Source organism: Struthio camelus, chromosome Z (genome assembly GCF_040807025.1).
Source record: "Struthio camelus isolate bStrCam1 chromosome Z, bStrCam1.hap1, whole genome shotgun sequence".
Taxonomy (NCBI): Eukaryota; Metazoa; Chordata; class Aves; order Struthioniformes; family Struthionidae; genus Struthio; species Struthio camelus.
Window position 1 is genome coordinate 76,462,836 of NC_090982.1, and position 19,992 is coordinate 76,482,827.

The 19,992-nt window shown below is 35.9% G+C and overlaps 1 protein-coding gene across 4 annotated transcripts in view; it reads left to right on the forward strand.

The window, feature by feature from the left end:
• Positions 1-19,863, forward strand: part of LOC138064499 (zinc finger RNA-binding protein) — a 41,457-nt gene extending 21,594 nt beyond the window's left edge. For 2 of the 4 annotated variants that reach the window (XM_068927363.1, XM_068927362.1), the window contains exons 9-20: positions 497-690; positions 1,188-1,307; positions 2,298-2,443; positions 2,849-3,011; positions 4,698-4,903; positions 5,166-5,316; positions 6,807-6,948; positions 11,867-11,964; positions 12,785-12,880; positions 16,531-16,642; positions 16,751-16,848; positions 17,469-19,863. In XM_068927363.1, the coding sequence (XP_068783464.1) occupies positions 497-690; positions 1,188-1,307; positions 2,298-2,443; positions 2,849-3,011; positions 4,698-4,903; positions 5,166-5,316; positions 6,807-6,948; positions 11,867-11,964; positions 12,785-12,880; positions 16,531-16,642; positions 16,751-16,848; positions 17,469-17,648 (1,706 nt within the window). In that variant the 3' untranslated portion in view covers positions 17,649-19,863. Of the gene's footprint in view, positions 1-496; positions 691-1,187; positions 1,308-2,297; positions 2,444-2,848; positions 3,012-4,697; positions 4,904-5,165; positions 5,317-6,806; positions 6,949-11,866; positions 11,965-12,784; positions 12,881-16,530; positions 16,643-16,750; positions 16,849-17,468 lie in introns of those variants that run through there. The other 2 variants (XR_011137760.1, XR_011137759.1) reach the window with 2 other exon arrangements.
• Positions 19,864-19,992: the final 129 nt, after the last annotated feature.

Genomic DNA, 19,992 nt, shown 5'->3' on the forward strand with positions numbered 1-19,992 from the left:
TGTTCCAAAATAAGCCGTTATGCTCTTGAAGAAAAAACTTATGCATTTACAGCACTGGGGACATAGTACCTTTGTTAATGCAAGCGTTATATGGTTTTGAAATATTTTTTTGGATCCTCTTCCAAAAAAAAATTATCCAGTGATAAAAAGAAAATTATTAAAGTATCTCTTCTGAGTTGTTTCTTTTCAGTTCTGTTTCTTCGGAAAAAGCACAAAAATGAATGATAAAAATCACAATAGCATAAAACAGTAAAGTTTTTCTTGCTAAAATCAAGAACTAGTATCAAGTATTTGAATAATTTGAATGTAGTAAAACTTAAACAAAAAAAACTGTTTAAACGTATTTGAATGTGTTTAAATTGTACCTAGTTTTAAAAGAACAGTAACGCTTTAGTCCGAACAATTGATACGTGCAAATAAAGTCTTCAGTGTGCACATTATGTGCAATCATATCCTCGTTAAATGAAATTAACAATTTAAACTCTTTGATTTGTAGGTGGTAATAAGCTTCAGACAACAGGAAGTAAACTAGAAGAAATGAAATCAGCTGAAACTGTTAAAACAACTCCTGCTGCTGCAGTACAAACACAGGAAGTAAAACCAGACACAGCATCTGAACCAGTGACTCCCACAACTCTTGCTGCCTTGCAAAGTGATGTCCAGCCAGTGGGCCATGATTATGTGGAGGAGGTATTAATATGAAAATGTGTATTATTTTTTAACCAGCTTGGTGATAATTTGTTCATGGGGAATGTGAAATAAGGTGTTGACCTTTCAAAGACTTGTGCATATTTGCGCTTTTTTATATTGTATGTGTTTCTTCTGAACTCAATTGGGCATCTTCACGTGGGTCATTTGAGATATGTGGATGAAGGCTGAAGGATCAGAATCTAATATAAGTTTTTCATCATTTGCAGGTTTGTAAGCATTAGCTGTAATTCAGTATGTTCATATTGCAGTTTAAAGCTGTGTGTTCTTTGGAATGGAAGAACTCTGTTACATAACACAGTGGGGTCTCTGACAGCATTGGAAGTTCTTATTTGAAACTGCTTTAATTTAATTACTGCATGAAGTTTTTAGCGTGTTTTTAGATGAATAGGACGTTATTCAGAGTCATTGAACTAGATTCATTTGTATGTCAACTTTGGCGGGGGGGAAGCCAAATGTGTTATAACTTTATTTTCCAGGTACGAAATGATGAAGGAAAGGTGATCCGCTTTCACTGCAAGCTTTGTGAATGCAGTTTTAATGATCCTAATGCCAAGGAGATGCATTTAAAAGGGAGGCGGCACAGACTGCAGTATAAAGTTAGTAGAAACGCTAACAGTGCTTTTATTTGAAAAACTACCAGATGTGAGCTGACTAATTATGCTCTTGCATTATATTTAAAGACTAGTTAAAAGAAGGTACTCTGGCCTAACAGTATATTTAAAAAAAAAAAAAAAGTAGAGAAATATTTACCTGCTGGTTGGTTGTGGGGTGTTTTTGGGTTTTTTTGAGTATACTCCTTAAAGAACTAATACTGACTATGAAACAGTGATTTATTTGATTTTTTTAATTGAACATTTTGAACATTGTACATTGTGGTACAGCATACGCAAGTAACAGTAGTTTCTACTATGTCGTTTACCATGAATTTCAAGCAGTATGAAATACTGGTGCCGAATGTTCTTGGGAGACACCACATAGGCCCTTTTTGGAGACCTTTGAAAACCATGTGTTGCAGGTTTATCGGTCATGATTGGAGAGACAGCTGTACCAACATGCAGTGCGCGTTTTGATTATTGTAGGATTATTTAAGAGGAAACTTTTCTGGTCAGAAGAGGTGCAGGAGGCCTGCATAATGATGAAGAGCTTGGAAGGAGAGAAAATTACCAGATAGATATATTCAGTAGCTCAGTGTTTCTGCCCATGTACAAGGGACCCTTGAGGAAAAGGACATCAGGAAGTACCTTGCAGTTAAAATAAAATGTTTTTTCAGGCTATAGAATAGGGTTTCTGCTACAGAATTAACGGCAAACTAATTAATGTTTTATGTAACGTTTTGTTTTAAATTACTGTGTTCTGATATAGGTGAAGAGGGGATTTATGCAATTTGTATATATTTGTATTTGTTATTTCTTAACTCTAAAATCCTTTTTCTTCAGCTACTCATTCAATGCAATTTTAAAATGCAGTTTTACTCCTCTCAATTTTATTGTAAGCTACTTGTGTTCATTAAGCATGTCAGAAAACTTCAGTGTGCTGATGATGTGAGGAGGAAAACTAACATTTCATTCATTATATTTCTGAACTAGAAAAAAGTAAATCCAGACTTACAAGTAGAAGTAAAGCCCAGTATTCGAGCAAGAAAAATTCAAGAAGAAAAAATGAGGAAACAGATGCAGAAAGAAGAATATTGGAGAAGGCGAGAAGAGGAAGAACGCTGGAGGATGGAAATGAGGTAATGCATGTTGTTTTATCAATAAATGAGACAAAGCTGCAGTCAGAGTATCTAAATCACCTCTGCTCCTGGGATTATTTCTTTTGAGTGCTTGTTGCAGGAACTTTCTACTGTCTTTTTTTTTTTTTTTTTTTTTTTTAAATCAGGTCATCATAACCCCTCTGTTTGGGATTTTTTTGTTTGCTAGTATTCAGTCCCTGTTAGGAATGTACACGTAATAAAATTACTTGACTATAAATACAGGCTTACTTTCAAAATAGCTATTCATTTTGCTTACTCTGTGGAGTTTTCTGGTATTTAGTCATGACTACTAGAAATGAGTTAATGAAGAACATCAAAAAATTCATTCAGAACGCTTGGAAATAACTGTTGTGTAAAGAGAACTCTTTGGTTTATGCTCTTTAGACGATATGAAGAGGACATGTACTGGAGGAGAATGGAGGAAGAGCAGCATCACTGGGATGACCGTCGCAGAATACCAGATGGAGGATATCCTCATGGTCCTCCAGGACCTCTAGGCTTGCTGGGTGTTAGACCAGGAATGCCTCCTCAGCCCCAAGGACCAGCTGTGAGTTTCTTATCTTGAAAACTTAAAAGCCTACTTATCAGGAGGCACAGTTAAGGAGTATAACTTATTCAGTGCTGCCTGAGTTGTCTTCAGGGTTTTTTAATAAAGGATTTGGAAAGATGAAAATGTTATGTGCTAGTGAAACTGTATAGGTGGACTTGTCTTTCCTTTTAAGTCCACTTATAAGACGGGGAGTAAAGGATGTGTTGAGGACTAGTATTGCAGAAGAATCAGTATAAGTCACTCTGTGTAATTGTGTACTAGATCTTTTTAGTTAATTGCATATACATTATTTTCTTAATTGTGGACAACTGGATGGGTAAAAAAAATGATTGGATGGTTAGTCTGAGAGGAGGGTGGGTACTGAGTCATATTCTGCCTTGAGGTGAGTAACAAGTAGACTCCCACAGGGGTCTGTCCTAGGACCTGTCCTGTTTAACATAATCTCAGTGAGCTGGCAGAGGCAATGGAGAACACACTTACCAAGTTTGCAGTTGGCATCAAACTGGGGGGACCAGTCAGTACACTTGAGGGCAGGGCTACTCTCCAGAGGGACCTAGGCAAGGCCAGAAGAGCGGGCAACAGGAACCTTATGGAATTCATCAAGGACAAATGCAGATTGCTGCCCCTGGGATGGAAGAACTCTTTGCACTGATACAGGCTGAGGACTGACAGGCTGGGGAGCAGCTCTCCTGAAAAGGATGTGGGGACCTTGCTGGACAAAAAGCTGAATGTGAGCCGCAGTATGCCCTAGCAGCAAAGAAGGCCAACAGCATCTTGGGCTGTATTAACAGGAAGGTTGTCAGTAGATGGAGGGAGGTGATAGTACTTACTAGACCCCATCGAAAATACTGCATCTGGTTTTGGGCTCCCCAGTACGATAAAGACATTGACTAAACAAGAGTGGGTTCAACATAGGCCACCAGGATGGTCAGGAGCAGATGCCATGAAAGGAAAGGCTGAGGGATCTGGGCTGGTTCAGCCTGCAGAAGAGATGTCTTCAAGGGAACCTAGCAGCCTTCGAAAAACCAATGGCTTACAAAGATGGAGTCAGAGTCTTTATAGTGCTAAATGGTGAGAGGGTGAGATATAGCTGTCTTAAACTGAAACAAGAGGGATTCAGACTGGATACAAGAAATAACTTTTTCACCATGATGACAGAAACATTGGACGCTGGTTGTACCAGAGAGGTGGTCGGGTCTCCCTCTTTGGAGGTTTTCAAGACCTGACTGGATAAAGCCCTGAGCAACCTGGTCTGGTTTCATAGCTGACCCTGCTTTGCACAGAAGGTTGGAAAAGAGACCTCCTGAGGTCCCTTCCTACCTGAATTGTTCTGTGATTCTATGAAAGCAATTATGGATACTTTATTTTGCATCAACGAATAAGGATGCAGCTATTTCCCAATAAACAGAAAGATTGTATGTATTTATGCCAAGGGGGGACAACACACTCCTGATCTTGGCACTTGGTCATTTGATTTTGACACACTTCGTGTTTCTTCAGATGTGATTGTTTGTGACCAAGCGTTAAGTTACTAAGGACGCTTCAGTTTGTGTTTTGTTACATTTAAATGATTTGAGTTTTGAATATCTGTTGTTAAGCCACAATGTTTGGTTTTAGGTCACATATCTTCTGTGAACTTCCAAGTATACACAGATTTCAGAAATAAACTTTTTCTCCATTTAGCCTCTACGCCGCCCAGACTCCTCTGATGACCGCTATGTGATGACCAAACATGCAGCAATATATCCAACAGAGGAGGAACTTCAAGCAGTCCAAAAAATTGTTTCTATTACTGAGCGTGCTTTGAAGCTTGTTTCTGACAACATGACTGACCATGAAAAAAACAAGAGCAAAGAGGGAGATGATAAAAAAGATGGCAGTAAAGACAGGTATATATATATATATGTATATATATATATTTTTTTTTTTAAGAATTTTCATCTTTTTGTGTCTGAAGTCATCTCATATTTTTGCTTGTACCATCCTCAGTGCTTTCAGAGATTCTGTTCTCTTCAGCTTTTGATATGGCATACGTCACTGGCCTCAAGAGTATGTGGAATACTCTGTTTTATTTCATTTCTTGATCTTCAGATTTATTTTTAAATTTTCTTATGTTTTAAATGTAACTTTTAACTATAATTCATTTCACAGAGCTTTGAAAGGAGTTTTACGGGTAGGCGTTTTGGCTAAAGGTTTGCTACTCCGTGGAGACAGAAACGTCAATCTTGTTTTGTTATGTGCTGAGAAGCCTTCAAAGACATTACTCAGTCGTATTGCGGAAAGTCTTCCCAAACAACTTGCAGTAAGTAAAGTTTAAATTTTGAATTTAGATTTTTACAAAGATATTGTAAAAATCTGTCCTAAAGTCAGACATCTGCAGGGCTGACTCTACTATGTTTCATAGTTCAGGTTGGTACGTTTGTTTTCATTTTCTGAGTGCTTCCATCTGAATTCAGTGACCATGCTACATGTTTTGCTCTCTTTGTATTGTGTGGAAACGGGATCAAGTTCACAAGTGTGTAGGTGTTTGTGCTAGTGGTTTGTTATCAGTTGCCACTGAATAGATTTCATTTAATCTGGAAATAGGAGTTGGCACGAGCAGTACCTTCTTTTGTCCAAGCAGTTACAACCAGAGACTGAGGTAATTTGTGTATTGTTGCAGCAGTATCAGGAGACTCACTGACTGAAGGTCACTATACTCTGTTAATGCCAGTCTCTATGTACTTACATCTGGTTTCCAGTTTGTACATGTTAGCGCTTGATAGTTCCACTATTAAGTTAATGAAGCAAGACTTGTAATTTTTTAAATTTGGCATTCTTTTTAAAAAATAAAAAATAAAAAAGTATATGCAGTCTTAGACCATTCCGTTGAATTCATGTAAAACGTTTGTTATATTTCCACAGTAAATGAAAGTAAATAATATTGTTTGCTCCATTACTCCCTAGTATACGAAGCCTGTCTACCATTATTACAAAGTTTTGCCATACCATCACTATCTTGTTACTATCTTTGTCTGGTAAAATGCTTGGCAAAATCAGTGGCATGGTAGAACCATTAGCAGACACAGATTAATTAGAAAATAGTATTAGTTTTACTCTTGTTCAAAGTATCAAAGCAAAAGAAAATTTAAAAAGTGCACACCTTCATCTGGCTTTATGGAGAAGTCACTTGGCCCTCTATTTTGTGGAAAGAGGTGACAGAGGTGCCTGCAGCTTTCTCTTGAGGGTATTTGGAACTACTGAATCTAGTTTTAAGAAGCAGCTCAGAATAACTGCCGTGTTACTCTTGCGTTATCCTCTGGTATTTAACTTGCCCTTTGTTCTCATTGGAGCGTGTTGTGACAATCAAAGATAGAATGTACTTGGCAATACCCTGTAACTGAGAGTTGGAAAGAGAAGAATCACTGCAGCTCCCTTGCTTTTTAAAGGCTCCTGTGTTGCAATGAGAAACATATCCAGCTGACGTTTCAAGTGGCTCTGAGGGTTTTCTTTACCTGAAACACTGTCAAGATTCCAGTTACTTAATTTTGTTTGTGTATGAATTTCCTTTCTGGGTAATTTTTTTCCTTTTACATGCTTGGTCACTACTATGTATTTTCATTAATGATTTGGAAGTAGTATGTAAGTCTATATAGATTGTAATTGCTGTACTGCAATTTAGAATAAAGTGTCCGCTTCGTGTACTTATATTGCATTTCTGTCTTTCTGCTAGAAAGACTAGGTTCAAAACAGTTTTCTTTTCTATGCTGTTCTTGACCAAATGCTAATAAAAATTTGTTTCTCAATATTTAGGTAATAAGCCCTGAGAAATATGATATCAAGTGTGCAGTACCAGAAGCAGCAATAATTCTAAATTCATGTGTGGAACCCAAAATGCAAGTTACTATCACACTGACATCTCCAGTCATTCGGGAGGAGAACATGAGGGATGGAGGTTGGGAAGTTGTTAAAGATGTTGCTTCTTTCTTACCTGTTTTTGTACATTTATCTATTCTGCTTAAGATGGCATTAAGTCCTGGAAGGCAACATGCTGGCACAACTTACTTATTTGATGGAAACCTTGTTTTTCAGCAGCCAGTCTCGGTAGAGCACAGTTGATTAAAATAAATGCTTATATGATGCATTTATGTATTTTTTTTTTTAATTCTACTTTTATGTCCAACCTCAGCTTTCTGGAAAAGGTACAAATTATTTTTTCCCCTCTTATAAAATTATGTGGAAAATTTTACAGCAAGTGGCTGTAAACTGGCTTTCTAGAGCAGTCATGCCCTAAGAGAAAGACTGTGTACTTTTAGAAAACCAAATCACAGGTTTTTTGGGTTAACACTGGATCAGCGTTATTATCATTTGCACATTTCAAGTGGCAGTCCCACTTAAAATGCACTTGTATAATACTTTTGATGGTACCAGTGCTTCTGACTTTTAAAAGACAACGGGATTTTTTCCAGCTCTCTGAGGTTGCTCTTTGGTCTGGAGTGCTTTTTTAGTATATTTAGGCTCGTGGTATTACAATCACTATTCTATCCAACTGGCAAACTCAGAATAGTACAATGAGAAATGACTTTGTCATTGAGCTGAAGCAGAAGGTGGTGCTTATAAATCAATTTGCATTCCTGAAGTATGCAATTTCTCTGGTGCCAGCAGTGTTGCTTTAGGGTCTATTCTGTAACACTTTCAAAGCTCCAAAAGCTTTTAAGCCAACAAGCATGATTAATGTCTGCAGTACATTGGTTCTTTTCGTTTATGGGTCAGATAAAATTAACTTTTGTTTCCTTTTAATTCTGTATTTTCGTAGTTGAAAGAGAACATGGCAAACAGGGTTCTGGTGTTTGACTATAAACCTATAAATAGGAAATCTGAGGCTTCTTATTGTGCAGGTTGAAAAATTTGTATGTGTGTATGTATACATGTGCTTGTGTATATACGTATTTATATAAGCCACAGATATTTTTTTTATTTATTTCATCTCATCATTACATGTCCTCTAAAATACTTGAGATTTTATATTGCTTTAGTAAACATTCTGTAGCTGTGACTAGTGCATCATAAGCACGCTGTTGCCAGAGTCGTCCTACATAATCAGAAAGCAAAATTTTGAGATGTATTCTCTAGTTTGGATGACTTCTGAAAAGTCTTCAAGAGTGCTCTATACATGATTTTTAAGCTGTGTGTATCATTCCTAGCTATAAACACTTTGTACATGTACTGTCACACCCAACCAATTCTACTTGTTTTTTGATGAAAATGAGTGTAACATGACCTTGGTTTGTCTGTGCTGAATCAGACTTAGTATATCACATAAAGTTGTAAGGAATACGTTAACGTAACAGCTTTGATTATTGAATTAGATTAACCATTAAGTGAAGTTAACTTTAAACATAACGTGCATTTCTTTATATACTGTGCAAAAGTGCAATATTGATTCCTGCTGCAGTACTCAATTGCAATAAGATTGTTTCTGGCCTAAAATTCTATAATAGGGAGTGAAAATAAATTTTAAATGCCTACAATCGATCCCTTAATTTAAGCCTCCTAAAGGAAACAAATCTGTATTTTTGTCTGACCCACACTTGAGTTAAAATGATACATTCTGAATTTATTCACTGCTGAACACAGTACTGCCTTTGGGCAAGCAAAATCAGATTAGATTTCTCTTCAAGACACTGAGCAGTATAAAATGGATGTGCAGAAAACTTCACTTTTGAAACTAGAGGAAAATAGATGACTGAACTGCAAATTATTGCAGGAAAGAAGGCTTTATTATGCTTATTTGCTGCCAAGTAACAGTATGGGTTTGTGGTTTTTCTTACTGCAGCTTCTAATGCTCTGTGTCTTACAATGGTTTAAAGTTTGTTTTTTGTAGCTCGCTTGGGGAGCTAGTTCAGGTGATAAGGAAGGCTTTACCGGAAGAACCAGTTTGAGTAAAGATGAGACTGAGACTTGCACGTGGAGTAGTATCAAGTTTGATGTGAAATAAGACCATTACATTATAAAAGGCTAAAAATACAGTGTAAAATAAAATTGTTAACCGCATAGCTACTGTTTCTTACAGTATTGTGCGTTTGACAGTTTCCTGAATCTGATATATTCAAAGTGCTCTAACCCCTGCTGTGGAATCCTTCCTTCAGCAAAACACAATGTATATATTTATAAACACATATATGTGTGCGCGTGTGTTTTTTTTATCCTTAGCTAACAGCCCCGGTCCAAAGCCTTCTAGCAGAGGGACTTGATTCCTGTCAGGGGTTGCTGCCAAGACATCGGAAGGATTTTTGACCAAGGTTTTCTAAAGCTCAGTGTCACACCTGCCATGCTTTACAAAGGAGGGGGTTTGGATGCATAGTCCTAGCATCTACTGTTACTTTGTGTTTGTTTTTTTTTTTTCTCTTTCCGTCTTTGTCTCTCTCCTAGAATTAAGCAGTGTTCACACTAGTTATGAAATACTTGACTGGGTAATATGTATTTCATGTAATAAAACTTAACAAAATTGATATACCTGTTAACTTTTAATGAAGAAGTAGTGTGGACACAGCATGTCTAACTGAAGATTAACCCCTTATATTTAGGCTAGCAATAAGTTAAGTAATATAGGCTAAGAATTTGCACTTGAATTTTGTAAATCAATTTAGTTTTTGTCTTAGCTTAAAAGGGTTGTAGGTTAGGAGTTTGAATTTAGTTTAATAGTCTTTAAGGGGTTAATCCTGAAATGTGAAACAGATGCAAAAATCCACAGATTACACACAAGAATTTCCTTAATAAATTTTTAGTCAATTTATTCTCAGTGCAATAGGTGCCTTGGCAACTTCCTACTTTCACAGTATTTTTTAAGTTTCAAGGTTATTCATATAATTAATAGCACGTTTCAGATCTACGTTTCCAGCACTGAGTAAGATTGTCTTCTGTGCACTTAAAATGTAATTGTTCTGTAGTAAAATTATTTTCCAAATTGAAGGTTTTCAGAGCTAGTAATCAAGTAATTGGAGTCTCAAGTCATGTAGCAAATTACTGTGCTAAAAGATTGCGCATTGTCACCTATTTGCATATTAGTTTTCAGAAGAACGTAAATAATTGATTAGGCTACTAGGCCCAACAAACCCATGTTTTTATTTTAAATTTCTCAGCCTTGCTTTACCACTGTATTCCTACTGTGGGTTTTCTCTAAATGTATTCCTTGTCTCTTACATCCAAGTTGTACTTGTTTCATCAGTTATCTTACCTGGCACCTCTCTTGTATAGGTCTGTTATTTTTTGGATGAAATACCACTTTAAATGTCTCCATTTGCTCTGTAAATTCCTTGTTAGTGCAGTTTTTCTTCATTCCACTTTAACAAATAGATTATTATTTTGAGTATCTATGTGAGAAGATGTTATTTACGTTCTTCTCAGCTTGATTTGTATTTTGAAATACTCCCTTTTTTTAGCCCTATGCAGAGCAATAAAAATATCCTTATTAAATAAAAATGCACAAATCTGAGTGTAGTACTTCAGATTAAATTTAGTCATTATACTACAAAGTTACAGCACCATGTTTGTTTATAGCTTTTTAGCTCTTGGTATACCCTCCTTTGATTTATTTATTTTATATATGTGCATAAATAGGTAGTTTCAGAGCTTTTTTCCTGCAGCATTCTTGAAGGCTGCTCCTTGTTGGTGTGTTCCATAAGTCTCAGTATACTTTTAAGAAGTTTGATTCTCTGACTTATCTTGATTTGCATTTCAACTGCAGTTGCTTCATTAGCCCACTACTGTGCGGTGAGCACCATTGTGTGAGGTTTTCTGTTTGTTTCTCTTAATCTAGTGCCTCACCTATTATGCTGCCAATATACTTTGTTACTAGTCACAATAGGCATTTCCGTAAATAACAAACAAAGAATTTTTAAAGCTGATCGCTGCAGTTATATCCCAATAATGCATTTTTAAGTGCCTGAAGGTACTATTTCAGGTTGTTCAGCGGTACCCATTCATTGATTAAACCACTTCCAAAAGGGCCATTTAGGTGTAACGTAACAATCAGTTTGGTGTCTGTCTTCAGTCCTTTTTCGAACGTTTAGATATACAAGGTCTAGTATATTTTCTTACTTTCAGACATTCTGCTTTATTTTTAAACTATTCCTTGCTTTCCCTTTTCATGCTGAATCTTAAATAAAATGGTCCCTTTTCACAACTTTCTTTTGCATCCTAAGTACTGTTGGACCACAGATATCATGGGTTGAGGAATTTATTTATACAAGTTAAGAGATACGGCATTATGAGGTTATAGAACTGTAATACTGAAGAGCATTTCGCATTCCTTTAGTCAGTTTTTAAAGCAAAATCGTTTCCATTTTAAGATTAAATTATGACAAAAATAACACCACTACTAAACATTGAGCGCTTTTAAGATTTGTCATACTTAGTCTTAAAAAGATAAACTAAATAACACATGACCATTCAAATTTACAGCAAACTAAGCTTAAATGTTTCTACTTGGTTAAAGTGGATTTTTGTGTTCCTTCTGTCTTGTGTTCTCTGTGCTGGTGCACTGTGTCCAACCATCCTTCCTTCAGTATTTAATTTTAGGGGAAATGTATTTTTCCAATGTTAGCTTAAATAAAGAAGTACTAAGTATTGCATAATCTGCAAAGCATTTGAAAATATTCTGAGAGCTAAAGCATATTATGCTCTTACTCTTCATACTGGATTGATGCCCTAATATTAATTAAATGGATGTTACTGAACTCTTACATTTGTTGGTCAAGGGTTATTAAGCTTTAAATGGCATGTGTGACACTGAAGCTACTTTAAGGAAGTGTCTTGCTTACCTGGTCAAACACCCATTCCTCACTGCATTTTGCCAATTCAATCCATTTTAGATGTAACCTCGGGTATGGTGAAAGACCCACCGGACGTCTTGGACAGGCAAAAATGCCTTGACGCTCTGGCTGCTCTACGCCACGCTAAGTGGTTCCAGGTTCGGAACATCATTTTACTTTCTTCTTGTAGCCTTATGAGAGATTAGTTCAGTTGCAATATGAATGTTTAACTGTGTGAAAACACTCAGCGTTGTTCATGCTAATAATACTTAATATTTTTCTGGTCCCTAAATTTAAATGTAGAAAGTTGAGTATGGAGGAACTGCTTTATGCAGTTATTGCTGATTTGACATGATTTTTTTTTCCAGTCATTGAGAAGGCGATGTTGAAAGCTTGACTCGCTTGGGGTGATCATATGTTGTATATTTGTTATATATTCCATAAGGCTGCAGAGTAACTTTGCTTTAAATAATGGAATATGTGTTTAAAGCTTTGTGTTTAGATTTAAGACTTTTTTCCTATTTCTTTAAGTGCATTAAGTGTAGGGAATGAAAGGTGAGAAGCAACTGTTTGGTTTAGTGACTTTGCATTCTGGCAAAGGCACAATAAAGAAACCAAACAGATTTCCTTGACCTTTCAGTCTCTATACCTACTTCTTAGACCTTTTACTTTATCCTTTTTATTTCTAATATAGAAAGATACTGTATTTATTGTTACAAGTGAACATAGGTCAAAGTGTACAGGGGATCAAGAAATGTTATTCTTGTATAACCTGTGCACTTTGACTTCTACCACTTTAAATTACTAACCCTGAATAAAATACTGCTGTAAATGGCAGCTCATGGAATAAAGTTGTAGAATGATTTGTTTCCATCTTGCATCTGAGCTTCCATTGAACAGTGGTGTTTTAGTCTTTCAACAAGTCCTATTTGCTGTAGGTGCTGGGATTAATTAATTTGATTTTGTATTGCTCTCAAGGCTAGAGCTAATGGTCTGCAGTCCTGTGTGATTATCATACGTATTCTTCGTGACCTCTGTCAGCGAGTTCCAACTTGGTCTGATTTTCCAAGCTGGGTGAGTAATATTATTTTGAATGCGTCTTTTTAAAACGCATAGTACTACAAGTAGAATACTAGAAAGTGTTGCTACAGTTTTCAAGTGAAGACTCCTTTCAAGAAGTAATGTAGGCTTTACCCAGCAAATGATCTAAACTCCCTGTAACAATTTCATTTAATTTTCCAAGGTTTTGTCATTTAAAGTTGGAATTTATTTTCCAAATGAATTGTCTTTTCCTTTCAAATTCTTTGTGGGCAGCTTCCTTATTTTATGTTGTAACCCGTTTTCCCTTATATGAGGGGATGTAGTTATTTCTAACCACCTCCCCTGAATTGCTCGGACTCCGCTGAAACTTCAAAAAAAAAAAAAAAAAAGTGTGAAATATGCCTAGATAGCTCTGTGATAACAGAGAGGCTACTTTAAAGAAAAAGCATCAGTAATTCTTGCAGTCATTAAGATGCTATTTCTGCAAGATGAAATACCACAATACTAATCTGTGAATGTGTCAGCATTAACATTTTAATTTGCATCACCTGGAAACTGATCTCCGAGTTGACCCTGTTCACTACTCTTAATTCTTCTGGCTGAGCATTCCTTTTGCATTGACTATCCTAAAAGATACTCTTCAGGAATACAACTCATGCTCCTAATATTGAATGGATGTTCAGTCCATGGGACCAGGCAAACTCTGAAACAAGTATAGTGTGGTGGTAAGGTCCTCAACACTGACTTTTTCACAGACCCAGTCCTGTTGCATCATGCTGCTTGTCAATGTAGACTTTTCAGTTTGGGTAGGAAGAGCACTAACATTGCTAAGACAATTTTGGTAGTTGGTGTTTGAATAAGAAATAAGTTTTACCAAGTGTATTAGGCTTGCAGAGAATTTTATTAAATTGTTTCTGATAATACTATTGATTGCTTCTGGAAAAAATGTAGAACAGTTACACTTCTGATTTCTAAATATTTAAAATGCATAACATACAATGCCAGTTTCTGTGCTATATTTCCTGAAAGACACAGTGTACTGAAAAGAAGGGAGAAGTACCTAAGTGCCCTCTTCATTACCTTCGTGATTCTGAGTTCCCAAAGAATAAACCCCAGCATACCTTTAGAAAAGCGTCCTTACAACTGCTGCAACGTATGACAGCCTTTCAGATGCTAGAGGATAGCTGCAATGCCCAAGAGAGAAATAAATGTCCCAGTATCATGCCTGACTGCAGCAGGGAGAAGGACACAGTCCATTTGATTTATCCCTGTACTTTCTCTGAATATGTTAGATGAATGAGTAGGGGCAGACTCAGCCTTTATTCCTTAGCCCCAAGTTGACCTTACTGCAGAAGGTGGTGTTGAGAGGTAGTACTTGACTTTCATCAGATCTTACGTGTAAAAAACAAGAATAAAGCTTTAACTATTCAAAATAAAGTTTGTATATGGAAGGTCAAAGAGAAGAATGTTGTTACTTTTTTTGAATTTCTGTTCCGTTTGTTCAGTCTGTAATAGACTGTATATCACCCAAAGCTTCTAAGGAATACAGAAATCACTCTTCATGCATACATAGTGCGTATGAATCTTCTAGTGTGAATCTTCTTTTTCCGTTCCGCTCCTGAACGTAGTATGGATGTACATTGCTGACGTTACAGATCTGTGTTCTGAGAGAGAAACAGGTGATTTTCTAGGTGTGAATCTGAGACTAACTGGACGGAAAGCAAATAGTGAATAGAACCAGGATTAAAACTCGGGGATACTCCTTGCAGCTGACTCATTCCTTCACATAGTGTTGCTGTACTTGCAAGTGTTCCACAAGTCTGATTACTGAGCTGCGAGTATATTAGAATAGACAGATCAGAAACTGATGAAAACTACTTAATCAGGCACTGTGAATTGTTGATGTTGTATTGAGAGATGCTGTCAGTCAGCAGTATAGTTTTTTCCGGTTCTGCTTGCCTAATTCCTTAGAGCGTTCTTTCAGTAGTATCCTGATGACTTCTCTGCATGGTACCAGCCTCTAAAACAAATAGTGCGAGAGCCTAGGTTGCCACATATCTCAGACTGTGTATTTTGTAACTCTGCCCTCTCCACTGAGTAAAAGCCCTCTGGAAAATAAGAAGATACGTACTCAAGCACATGCTGTGCAAGGCATAGTTTCGAGAAGTGATATGTTTTACCAGACAGCCATGTGGATGAAGAAAAAGGAGCGTCCGTTCACATTCCTCACGTTACTTGCTCTAAGGCAGGTTCAGAAGGGAAGAGATATATGAAGCAGTGCATCAGGCCTAGCTGTGTCTAACTTCTCTCTGAAAGGGCTCAATTCCAGCCTCCTTACACACTTAGAAAGTAACTTAGAGGAATTTTGTCAAGTTTCTAAAGATTTAAGGAACAATTACTAAAGGTTGATTTATTTATTTATTTTTTTTTTTAACTTGAAATCCGGTCTTTCATGCATGTGAACATCAGGATATCATAATTCACATCTTCCTAGGAATAAGTTATGAACTTTAAGGTATTGTATTAGGATCCAAAAGAAATAGATTTGAATAAACACAAAAACAAGAGGCCTTTTTTCTTTCATGCTGTATTCAGCTTCATGCTTGAAAATGAATTACTCTTTGCGAAACTCAGACGTTTGATCCTGAGTAATAAAATGGGAGCGTGGAAATGCCATGCTTGAGATTTGAGGTTTATTAGTTAAATGGATCTCAAATGGAAAGAAATGGGCATCCTTAATGAAGGACTGAAACACTGCCTACAGTTCCTTGAATGCATCAGAATGGGCATATACTCTTAAAAAACAAAAGTAAAAAACAACATTTGAAGAAATGTAAACTTTGCAAAAGACAAAAATCTTTCAGACAGTCTCCTTTTTTTGTTTAAGAAACTTACCAAGGAGATGATATTGAAACCATGCATTTAATGCTGGAAAAGCTAAGAAAAGCTATTCTTTACTACTGCAAATATCATTTACAGTTCTTTGAAAAAAATAGCAAGTGTTTAATAAAAATAAACAATGGAAATACTGAAAAATTCAGTATTTAAAGTATAGCTAATCATTGAAATATTTTAATTAATATGAAATGGTATGTAGGTTTTAGAGAATCTGTTTATTGGCAAGGTTTTCTACATGTGTTTAAACATATAAATATTGGTAGTATTGGCCTATATCTGGGAAGAATTTGCAGTAAGCTTGTTTTGTTGACCTGAAGCACTATTAACTATTTAGATTGAACATTAAGAGATCATTAAATTTTCAGTGCTCTGTACTTGTAAAAAAAAACGTATTTCTGTGTGACATTCTGTTAATTTCATTAGATATGCTTGCTATGTGCTGCTGTTTGTTCGTGTGGCTGACAGATTCAGATGACCCACCATGTTTCATGCTGTGTTGTCAGCCTGAATATGTAGGCTACTACTGTATATACTTCTACAAAACATTTCTACAACTTGTGGTGGAAAGAGGCATATCAGTCGCAGTGCTCAGTGTTACTCATGCACTAAATTTCTCTTGTGTTTACCTTTCTAAATTATTTTTTTCCATTTTAACTGAAATTGGTCTATCATGTTTAATGTTCTTCAAATTCCTGTTTCAGAAGTTTTGTGTTAAATAACAGTAGCAGCTTTTTTTGTTTTAATCGGGCTTTTAAAATGGCTGAATTTTCTTATTGTTGGTCTAGGCTATGGAGTTGCTTGTGGAAAAAGCAATCAGCAGCGCTACTGGACCACAGAGTCCTGGGGATGCACTGAGAAGAGTTTTTGAGTGTATATCTTCAGGAATCATCCTTAAAGGCAAGTTGCCTTTGTTTAGTGCTTATGTATTAAGGCTTGACTAATGTAAAATCTGTAATCTTGGTTAAAATAAGGTAGAGATGCTACTAATTAGCCTAACTATTGTAGGTGGTCCTGGCCTTCTGGACCCGTGTGAGAAAGATCCTTATGATACACTTGCTGTAATGACAGATCAGCAACGAGAGGATATTACTTCAAGTGCACAGGTAAGGACAATTTTGTGAAGTAACTAAAATTGACAGCATTTATTTTCAGTAGGATATAGTCCAATCTTTCAGAGGATCAGTCTTAAGTTAGGCAATTAAAAGAGGATGGAGAGTAATATTCTGTTTCACGTTAAAATAAACATATTCTTCTGCCGCGGTTGGAACCATGGCCACTGCACTTCCATCTCTACTGACACACAAAGGTGCTCAATCTACAGTAGTACCTAATTAAATTTAGAATTACATTAATTACATTGCATTCAATACACTACCACTCCTAACTGTTCATTTGATCCTTTTGCCAAGGGTTGCTAACACATAATAGTCAGTGGAATGAGACAGGTGACAAGTCTTGGCTGCTTCAGTGCAAGTCCAGCAGCTAAAATGCACATACATCATTTTTAAGCTCAGATGCTGGAATTTTGTGCAGAGGCAGTGAATGTATGACATGCACATTCTAATGTATTGAGTGTGGGGGAAGGAAGAAGGTGGATGACAAGACAGGTAAGGATGATACCATCTTAAACCACTAATGCTCTTTGCTAAATGACTGTTTGACAGAGTCCTTAGAATTAAAATTTGTTTCTAATAGAAATATCTTTTCTCTATGCTTTTTCCAGTTTGCACTGAGACTCCTTGCATTCCGTCAAATACACAAAGTTTTGGGAATGGATCCGTTACCACAGATGAATCAACGCTTCAACATCCATAACAATCGTAAAAGGAGAAGGGACAGTGATGGGGTTGATGGATTTGAAGCAGAGGGAAAAAAAGACAAAAAAGATTATGATAACTTCTAAAAATATTTGTCATCAGTGCTAAGATTGAAGGTGATAAAAGTCCATTTGTTGCCTTGCTTTTATTTCATTCATAATAATGTCTGTTTAAAACATCCAAAACCACCTAGGGAGTTAGGTTTGGAAGAGAACAGCCTAGCTCTTCTGTAAGGTTCTAAACATTTTAAAGGATGTGCTGTATCAGACAAATTATGGATGGAAAGACTACAAATGGAAACTGTCATTGGAAAAAAAAAAAAAGTTTGAGGTTTTCTTCCCCTCATGACATTTTCTTTAAATGTGTTGCTAACTTTAGTAACTTTTCTTCTTTTTTTGTCTTTTTTTATTAACAAGTGTGTTGTCTTCTTATCTTGACTGTATTTAATGCAGCATTTGTGCTTCTGTTGCTATGTGTATTTTGACATTTTATTTAGAAGATTTTTTTGTTTGCCTTTGACACTAGCTGTATAAGTTACTTTGTGTTAGATGGTATAAACTGTTCCCCTCCCAATTAATATTTTACAGAACTTTTTTTTTTTTGTAAAGTGAGACTGCAGGATTATGTTTTTTCTAAACGTGAAGGGGTTACAACACAATTATCCTGCCATTTGAGTGCTCAGAATTAAATGTTTTGCCAATCTTGTGGCATTTGTCTCCTTAGTGTGATATAACGGTGTAATTAAGACAAATTTGTGTTAATCTAATCAAGTTTGCTGTTAGTTGTGCATTAGCAGTATAAAAGCTAATATATACAGTATGGTCTTGCAACAGTTTTAAAGCAGCTGCATAATTGATCAAAGTTTGCATGATGTTTTTGTTTTTAATAGAAGGGCTTTTAAAACTATCATTTTAGGTTAAATGCGTAGTCTTTGTATGATTGACTTTGTGACATAGCAAGGCCAAAAAATAACTTTCTGAATTTCTTTTCTCGAGATACAAGCAGAAGCGGGCATTTCCCATTTAGACAAAGTTAGTCATTCTTTTCAGTCAGCTTTGTCGATGTGATACTAATGCCTCTCAGCCCTTAAAATAAATGTTTGTCATATCAGTGCCTGTGAGGTTATTCCTTATAAGCTATTCCTGTAAAAAAATTTCTGTGATTTTTTTCAATAATTCAAATTTTAAAAGTGAAGAATTAATGACAAAGTGAAGGTTATCAAAGAAAAAACCCAGAAAATTATTTCATGTGGCCATAGTGTATGCTTATGTCTCTTTCAAAAAGCTAAATATAGCTGTGGTGTAAGTAAATTACATCATACTGTTGATGTATGCTCTGGTACACAGGTGTGATTTGTTGTCACAGCACTACAGTGGAATACGCAAATAAAAACTAAAATTTATTAAATGACTAAAATTCATTATACACGGGAAACTGAAGTTTCGGTCATTGTTTAATGTGTACTATGCTTTGTTGCAAACCCATAAAAACACACAGATTAACATAGACTAACATTCCTATAACTGCTTTATCAATGGCTGTAGGAGAGTATCAGACATTTTAAAAAGTGTTTTTTCCTGATGCCATTTATTAAAAAACAACTTTTGTTCCAGTTTGAGGTCGAATTCGTCTTTGACCTTTTTAACAAATAACTAATTATAATAGAGTGATATTTTTGTTTTGCAACACTCGTTGCTAACAGCATGGGCCTGTGGAATATAAATACAATATTTTAGAAAATAGAGGAAATCTTTAAAAAAAATTTTAATACAGTATTCTTTGAGCATCAGAATGCAATTTTTAAAAAGGAATGGGTATTAGTGGTTAGTAAAGAAATGGAAAGCTTTCCCATTGTAGGAAAGTTTTCTTAAATAATTTCAGCATCAAAGTGCAGAAATTAGCATGTGCTTTAAAATTACTTTAAAAAAAGATTACACTAGTTTCTGTTGTCCAGCCTTGACGCTTAGCTTCCATGCATGCGTTTGCTTATACTCTTTTTTTTTTAAGAGGAAAATGTCTTGCTGTCATGGTGTATAGTTAGCCATTACTATTTATTTCGAAAGCTACAGGTGCTATTCATGTGGCTAGTTCAACTCCATACCAAAGTTTTTTTTCCTCATAAAGCATACTTGTCTATTCAGACACGTGACCCTAAACTTTAGGATTAAAAAGGTCAAAGATGTATTTTGGATTTCCTGTATTTTTGTTCTACTGGCTTCTATCTCTTAACCAGTTTCTGGATCTTTTGAAATATTGTATACTTAAAGTGATTCCACATTAAATATGAAGCTGTGACCATGATTTTTGCGCTGTGTGGTGAAAAGTGAATTTGCAGTTTCTTCCTGTTTTTCCTGCCCATTTTTATGGACGATTTTAACTGGGTAGCTTCTGACTTCTATAAAGTTAAGAATGAAAAAACAAAATAAAAAG